Below are 8,581 nucleotides of genomic sequence, written 5' to 3' on the forward strand. Positions count from 1 at the left end.
AAGTTGACCAATGTATAACCAGTAAGGTTATTCTACACAAGAAACATCCTATATCACAGCTTTGCTCATTTTGTTCACATGAAACTTCCGCCCAATTCTGACCAGTTCATGCAGATGAAGGTTGTAGATTTTGAAGTTTTAAGTGTTTCCAGGGTTCGAAATACTCACGTGCACACCGCATGCTGGTGACTTTCCCCCTTTGCATGCTGTGCAAGTGGCATTTTTTGACTGAAGACTTTTTTTATACAGCACTTTTTCAAAAAAAAAGAGAAAATCACCCAAATCACGAGCTACGACCAAGGAGAGACAATCCTCCCAAAAGGCTTGAACATAGTGCATTGAGAAAATACTATTAGTCAACACGCGCTCTTTGCATTATCCACTCCAGGCCACCGTGGCCATTGCGCTGCAAGACCAAAGTAGGTTTCGGTCTGCTCTCTACATTGCCTTGCATTCAGTTCGGCCAATTGTTAAAGGTAACAGTGGGCCGACATTTCAGTTCTGTTTGACATTGACTGCTCAGCCTCTTTTAGAGTTGTAACCTAGGGTCTTGAGTCTAAGTCAATTGAAATGTTCAGAGAATGGGATCGATTGTATTGTGTTGAATAAGGGTATTCGGGGATATGGAACAAAGGTGGGCAAATGGAGTTGAGGCACCGACCAGCCAGGCACGGAATAGAGGGGCTGAATGGTCGACTCCTGTTGCTATGTCTTTAGGTAACCGTGAGGGGAATGGTACGAAGGATCTATGGGCACCAGCGGCGAACTGCATCGACATGTAGGAGGATGGACTCTGTGAAGTCGATCCGGGTGAATTATCTATGTTAAAGATTACAAATGTGCAGAAATTCTGAACAAATAAAAGTTGGTCAGAGCTCTTTCTTTGTGTGATTTCACCATGTTATTGCAACAGGTCAAGTCCAGAGATGTGGACATGTGACTGAGAAAGAGGAGGCAGCTCAGAGTTCCAGATCACAGTCACTGCCAGGAGTTCTTGGAGTTGAGTCCATATGGTATTCGCTTTGTCCCTGCTGCCTCTGCTGTTGTTCTTAACATATCAATATTTATTTTTAAGAGTTTGACCAACCACCCTCCCTCTCCCTCCCACCTCCTATGTGGGTACTGAAGGATGCATTTCAAACCCTGAGTCGACTCCTTGGTTGCTGGAGAGAACGGGGGGGGTGGGGAGGGCTGCATTAAGTGAAGCTCATGGAGACTGTGTGCTCAAGTGCTTTGCGGCGCAAGGAGGCGATGCTGGTCCCCCGCCACACGTCGCTGTCCGGGGAGCTGCAGAGCTGCGGTGAGCCGCTCGTCACGTTGCCGGGGCCGGCCAGAGAGGCGGGCACCATGCCAGGGAAAGTGGGCTGGTAGAGGTGGGATTGCAGGCCCCCGCCGTTGGCGCTGGCGAGGCTGTTGGAGAGCCCCATGGAGTTGGGCGGTCCCCCGAGGCTGCACTGGGACAGGGACTGAGCCATGGCCTGCTGCCTGCCCAGGGCCGGGGGCAGCTGCAGCTGCGAGACCCCCACGCCCGCCGTGGCCCAGCGGGTGTCGTTGGCGTGGAAGGAGCAGAGGCCGTCGCCCATGCCAGCGCCGGGGAACTGGGGCAGGCCTGGGGTGGGCAGCAACGTCCCCGGGGCACGGAACACGTTGGTGGTCTTCTTCCGCTTCTTCCACTTGGCGCGTCTGTTCTGAAACCAGACCTGCAAAAAAAAGCAAAGAGGGGGACTGCAGTGAGACCGAGAGCAAAAGACACAGTGTGGGTGAGATGCAGCTAGCAACATCCTGGACACAATCCCTGAAACAATTGAGAGCAGAGAGAGGGTCAGAGACTAACAGAGCCCGGGAGATATCCAACTGGGGCTGGCACTATAATACAGACTGGGGAATGGTCACAACGTAATGAAAGACTGGGGAATGTTCACAACCCAACCAGAGACTGGGGAATGTTTACAACCCAACAAGAGACTGGGGAATGTTCACAACCCAACAAGAAACTGAGGAATGTTCACAACCCAACCAGAGACTGGGGAATGTTCACAACCCAACCAGAGACTGGGGAATGTTCACAACACAAACAAAGACTGGGGACTGTCAGTAAATGAGGGAGGGAGAGAATTGTCCATTCAGGAAAATCCAGGCTGGGTTGGTCGGGATTGGGCAGAGGTGTGGGGGTGGCTGCTGGTGAGGGCTGGGGTGGGGTGGTGGTGAAGGCGGGTGGTAGGGATAGTGAGTGTGGGGGTGGCTGGAGGTGTCTGGTGGTGGGGGTGGTTGGTGATGGGATGGGGATAAAAGGTGATGGGTGTGTGGTGTCCGGTGGAGTGGAGTGGGGTGTCTTGGTGAGGGCTGGCTGGTGGGGAGACTGGGGTGGTGGGGATGGTGAGTGCAGGGATAGCTAGTGGTGGAGGCGCTGGGGTGGGGAGTGACTGGTGGTGGGGTGGCGAGTGTGGGCGTTGGGGTGGCCGGTGCTGAGGTGGCTTGGGGTATCTGTTGGTGGGGTCTTCACCTTTGACTGACCCTAACCCAACGCTATACCCTTCACTTTTATCATCTACGCACAGGGGCACCGATTGAGCCAAACTCTGAAATGCCGCAGAGCTAAAACTATGTCCCAGTCTCCAGAGAAACAGCGAAGCTTCATTTCTTATTAACTGGGGATAGAGTCGGGGGAAAGATCACCTGCCGCAAAAAAAACAGTTCAACTAGCCTGGTCAATAAGAGGTTAGAAAGAAGCACTGGATCTAGTACAGCTGGGAAAATAAGAATTGTGATTAAAAGAAATGTTTTAAAGACACCATTAGGCAGTCAAACACTTAAAGTGGGGCAAATTAATTCCACCACATTTTTTCAAAAAGCGTTTTTCTGGAGCCTGAGAAGTAATTGCAGCAGTTTATCTTGGAAGGTTTGAGGAGCTTGTTGAAGAATAAGGAGAGTCCTTCACCAGCTATTATGAACACTTTCAGAACTTTCACCAAGTTGCCTTGTAATTAATTGATCCTCCGTTAGTGCATAGAGTCCCACTTCAGCTCAGCTAGATATACAATTAACACAGGATGAAATAAAGGAATACCGTGAAAAGAAAAAAAAAATTTCGCAATAGAGCGCTGCCATCATGTCTTGCAACTTCTATCGGCAAAGAGCCATGAGTCAGAATGTTAACACATCCTGCAGCCATTCGACGTGTGGGCAGGCTTTGGAAGGCATAGTGTTTTCAAGAAAGTTAACTTTCCAGCATTTAAGGGCGACATTCAACTAAGAGGAAAGCGCTCAATATTTGAAAAACATTGCAACGAATGTAAAAAATTGAAGAGGGGCAAACGGCATTTAAAAACAACAGATTTTTTTTTAAAAAAAGGAAGAGGGGTATCTTAAATCATTATATTGAAACCGTTAGAAAATCCTGCGCATTCAATGAGGCGAGACGCAGCTTCTGGGATTGAAATACGATGTGGCTATATCTTGATTTATAAAAGAATTATTTCATTTAATAAGGAATGCGAGATGGGCAAGAAAATGAACCGTACAAATTATGCAAGATTAATTCATGCTAATTTTGCCATAGCTGCGAAATAATTTAGCACCAGGAATCCATTCGATAGTAACGTTATTTATCACCATAATGCAAATAGTATTGAAACAAGGGTCGACATGTTTTAGCCATTGTCAAGTCTTACAGAGAGCGAAAATAACTCTAGAATTAACGGATGAATCAAATGATATTCAAGTCTGAGGATGAGATAGGTGTTTATACTACAATAATTTTTTTATAGTTAAGAAGGGCAGCTTGTGCAAAGAATCGATCGAAACCGACCAAAATACAGACATTTTAGCCGCACATTCTGTATTCTGTCTGCCCAGAGTTTCATTTCTTATGTAAAAGTTGTAAATTTTTTCCTGTATTTTAACCTCCGTGTATCAAAGCCAATAAGTGACATACTGTCTTAACAGATAGGAAGTGGCTGATTTTTCTTAAAAAAAAAGAAAATGCAATGTTTCGAATGTTAAATTCTCCGGGAAACTGTTGGGTTTATGAAGATTTCATTGTAATATTTGCGATGATTAATGCGGAGATTTTGTGTGAAATCTAAAGCTCTCGTGTGCTCAGCGCACAGATTCATTCTGAGCAGCCAGCCGTGAAATCCCAGCGAAATTCATTACACTTTAATAGTGTTAGAGAAAATGCAATTTCTCATTCCATTAGAAAACTAGAAAATACTTTCAACTTGTCGCCTATTAAGATGTGGCAGGTGACGGGGCATTGCATATCTCCAGTATGGAAAGGCAGGTTATAGTGAGAATTAAAACACATAATTAGGGCGAAAAGATGAGATCTCAAGGATCAGTGTGCAGCGGTTATTTCACTGATATGGGTTTTATGTAAATAAAGTATTGGAAGCTTAATTAATACATGCTGGAGACTAATGATTATGCTGATTATATTGTATTTTATTGCATAATTTGCATTATTTTCACATTGCCATTTAATAAGCCATTTCAACCGACAGATGATTCAGAAATGGGGGCTGCCAATGGTTGTTGGCGTGAAATATTTTAAGTAAATAAATGTTGGTTATCTTGAGGCAGGAATGTAAGCGTAGATATAACCAGCCTTTCCTTTATACTGATTTAGAAATAGCGTGGAGTTAAACAGTATGTGTGTTGGGGGGGGGGGCGGGTTGTATCACGCTATTGTTCAGCCTGGGAAAAGAAGAAAAAAATGATTTATGTTGTAATGTGTTATCTCTGGAAATTGAATAAACTTCAGGTAATGTGTCCTTTGTGGGAAGGCACTTCATGGCAAAACGTTAAGAAAAACATTAACACGTTAAACTAAACGAAAAGGGGTGGGGTGGGGGGGGTGACCTTTCATCCAGTTTAAAGACGGGTTTAGTTAGCATACCTCTGTCAAAAACATTCTCCACCTCCCTCCCCCCGCCCCCCCCCCAAAAAACCACAAAAAATGAAGAACTGGCTGGCGTTAGGGAAAATTTGACCTTGGCAATAAGTTACGATGAAAATATTTTTACACATCTTTCAACAGAGTTTAACATTGATTATGTGTCCACGATTTGTGTGAATTCGGTCCGAATATGAGAGCGAAATGTTTTCCTCACTAAATGAATGCACACGATCACAATCGATGGAGGAGCCTGCCCCAAGTTAGGAAATTAGATGTGATCATCTCGCTGTACATAGTTGTCTAAACGTATCGTGATCATACTCCCTAGCATCCCTTCACTTGCTATGAGTTCACGGCTAATATTGTAATTTGACATCCCGGACAGAAGCTGCTGGGAATTAATTTCAAGCCCAATACCGATGGACACATAAGCAAATCTCCGTCATCCTGACGCTGCGAGGTATGTGGTTAAAAAAAATTAAATTGCAATCTATTTATCATGAACAGGGCTCCATAATTTGTTACTGGGAACTTTCCGCTTTGGAAGCATGGGCCGCTTTGCATCAGATTGTAATAGAAAGACTGCGATATTTTTAGTTATAATTTAGCAAATATTGAAGACCCTGTGCCGAAAATGGCCCAGAGATCCATAGAACCAGTACGTTCGCCCTATTTATATTTGTCAAATTGATATCAAATTTGCATGTTCCTCTTTACTGTTATCCTAACTTTTTTAAAATCTTACATTTTCAAATTGAGTTCTTAAAGGATCTTTCATGTGGACTAAACAAAGTCCTTTACTTGACCCATTCGTTCCGTTTCTTTAATTCGAAATGTTGATTAGTTTTTTGATTTTTGGCTGCTGTTTAGATTGTGGTCTTTCCGGAATTGTAAAGATGGAGAATTAAAAAGTAGGAATTCAGCTAGCGTGCCATCATCACCTCCCCAACTTTCAAGACACCTCTATTTACCTGCTGTATTAATGGCGCACCGTGCTTTTTGTTTTAGGTGCCTTCCCGGGGCAAACATCCACAATGTAATTCTTTACACTATCATTATCTGCTTTATCATCAGATTATAATTGCTATCATTTTAAATCATTGGCCAGCAGTGGTAATGGTCAATGTCAGCAGTAATTACAGATAGCCGCTCCGGGTGATTTACTGAGTACAACCTCAGGGCAGAATCCGGATATCTCACACCTAGACACCGCGTTTCAAACCACAGAGGCTCCTCCTGCAGTCACCTTTCACAAGCGTGCGGAGATTATGGGTTTGCACCACTTTAGAAAGTGCAGGATATTGTGAACATTTGTAATTTTTAGCAGCAGATCGGAAATAGAAGCGGGCTGCATGTTGAGGAGATCTTACAACTTATGAAAATGCTGAACGGAAACCCTGCGTTTTATATTGTAAAGCTACCGCCTACTCTCTAATCAGAAATTTCCTCCGGCTACATAACTACCCTTCACCCTCAGGCTGAAACATCTCCACAAAGTGTTACGTTTTGTGGACCTTAAATTTCAACTTGTGTGCGAGGTGTCACTTTGGTTTCAATTAGATTTCGCATTTCCATATTGGCATCAATCTTTGCCTCCCAACATTTAAATATTTCGTGTCATGTGTGAGTGGCCCCCGAAGTTTGAATATTTACATTTCTCCCCTGACAATGCTATTGTTATATATTATGGCCGCTGGGTAAAGGCGAGATACCACAGGTTGAAGTTTAGAAAAAGTAGTGTTCCAATTGTTCATCCATTCAAAATCTTCCACGGTTTAACAGTAGTTTTCTCTTTTTAAAAATATATATTTTTGTTGTAGTGACAGGCACATTAGAATTTCGTATCTCAACATGTACAAATACACTAGGGTATATGAAACCAATTCCCTTCTACTTCACATTATTAAGGGTACCGTCTCCGGTTAGAATAGGCGGAAACTGACTAAAAGACTCCCTCAGATCTGTTACACTGATGTCCAGTCGCCGGGTACCTCGCAACTTCTATTTTCCGGCAGCTAGTCTTCACACTGACTTGGTGACGGGTTGCTAATTAGCCGAAACCTTGTCAAATTCTCCTGTCAAATTCTTCTGCTCTATGTGCTCGAAAATTGCGCGGAAACTTGCCATTTTACCCATTCTACCGAACGCTTTACTTTCCAGCAGCCGCTGCCTTTTTAACCTTTCCGCCTTTCAATCTCTTTAAGACAAAAGTCTGCATGTCCCTCTCCCCAAAAAGCCAAATGAAGGAAACGTGAGATTAATTCGTTCACCCATGGCAGTCACAGGATGGGGGGAAAAAAAGTTACAAACGCGAGAGGAAATACAATTCAAATACAGTTAAATAGTGGCGTTGAAAAGATGCCTTTGTTCCCCACACAGAATTTGCAGCACGGACTAAATAGTTTCAAACTCTATGAAGATTTGCCTCCGCCCTTCTTCAGAATCTGATACATTTTCGTTCAAGGAATTGACTTTAAGGATTCGCACACTTCCACACACATATAATTTTTGGAAATGGGGGTGACCTCTCCTTCTCCCCCTCTCCTACCCTTCCCCTTGACCTGCTGCCCCCCACACCCCCCCCCTCTCCCGAGGGTGGGGGGTGTAGGGGGAGATATGGTGGGGGTTTTTTCATACCTGCACTCTGGACTCGGTGAGTCCGATCCGCAGAGCCAGTTCCTCTCTCATGAAGATGTCCGGGTAGTGGGTCTTGGCGAAGCTCCTCTCCAATTCGTTGAGTTGAGCTGGGGTGAAGCGGGTCCGGTGCCTCTTCTGTTTCTGTTGACTCTGTTGCTGTTGCTGTTGCTGCTGCTGTTGCTGCTGCTGCTTGTCCGGGTCTTTGCCGCTGCCCGAGCCGCCGCCGCCGCCTCCTCCTCCCGGGTTCGATCCAGCCGAGGTGATGCTGTCCCCGGGAAGGAGAGTCGCACCTTCCACCGTGTCGGAGCCCGGAGGGCAATCGCCTGGGTGGCCCGAATCAGAGCCTCCGGGCCCCATCCGGCACTTGACCGCCTCCCGATGCCCGAGCAATTCAGCCGCCGCATCTTTCATTCCTGTGAATAAGAAAAGCAAAAGAAATACAAATCAGTTACTAATCCCCCGAAAAAGACAGAGGGAGAGAGAAAAAGAGATTTAAAAAAACTTTCTACCAGTTGCTAATATCAGTGATAGATTTTCCTAACTCAAATAACAAGCACAATTCCATTAGATTGATTCTAAATCAAATTATTGCAGTAATTTGAAGCTAAAATAATTACTTTTAGATAGAATTAACTAATTTTGTTGCATTAAAGCGGGGATAACGAGGAGCCTGGAACTGGAAGCTGTTCTCCAGCAGCCCCCGGTGATTCGTTCCTAGAGAGAGAGGGGGGTAGGTTTTTTTTGTTTGGGAAACGGTTTTTTGGCTCAAACACTCACCCAGGCGAGCGTCCAGGAGGTCGGCGTGAGAGAGCATGGCGCACCGCTCCAGGGTGAGATTCCCCCGAAAAACCGGAGAGGTTTTTTAAAAAATACTAAAAAAAAACTACAAATGTCTGTTTGTTGTAAAAGGGGGGCCCTCTTGCATTATAATCTCCTTTAGAGGGACGGGGTGGTGCTTAACAGTTGAATGAGCCCATGAGCAGCTCCAAATCAGGGCCAATCAAAACTCACCGCTGTAAATGTCAGCGCAAAGTGAGACTCCATTAC

The 8,581-nt window shown here is 44.9% G+C and overlaps 1 protein-coding gene across 2 annotated transcripts; it reads right to left on the minus strand.

Moving 5' to 3' along the window:
* Positions 1-1,196: 1,196 nt before the first annotated feature.
* Positions 1,197-8,348, minus strand: otpa (orthopedia homeobox a). 2 transcript variants are annotated; one of them, XM_080189732.1, is made up of 3 exons: positions 8,312-8,348; positions 7,535-7,947; positions 1,197-1,700 (listed from the first exon to the last, which is right to left on the minus strand). In XM_080189732.1, the coding sequence occupies exons 1-3, from the start codon at positions 8,346-8,348 to the stop codon at positions 1,197-1,199; spliced, it is 954 nt and encodes a 317-aa protein (XP_080045858.1). The 2 variants fall into 2 exon arrangements, with proteins under 2 accessions (XP_080045858.1, XP_080045857.1); XM_080189731.1 differs by having other exon boundaries at positions 7,535-7,953; positions 8,279-8,348.
* Positions 8,349-8,581: the final 233 nt, after the last annotated feature.

This window comes from Carcharhinus amblyrhynchos, chromosome 5, assembly GCF_965287045.1.
Source record: "Carcharhinus amblyrhynchos chromosome 5, sCarAmb.v2.hapA, whole genome shotgun sequence".
Classification (NCBI taxonomy): Eukaryota; Metazoa; Chordata; class Chondrichthyes; order Carcharhiniformes; family Carcharhinidae; genus Carcharhinus; species Carcharhinus amblyrhynchos.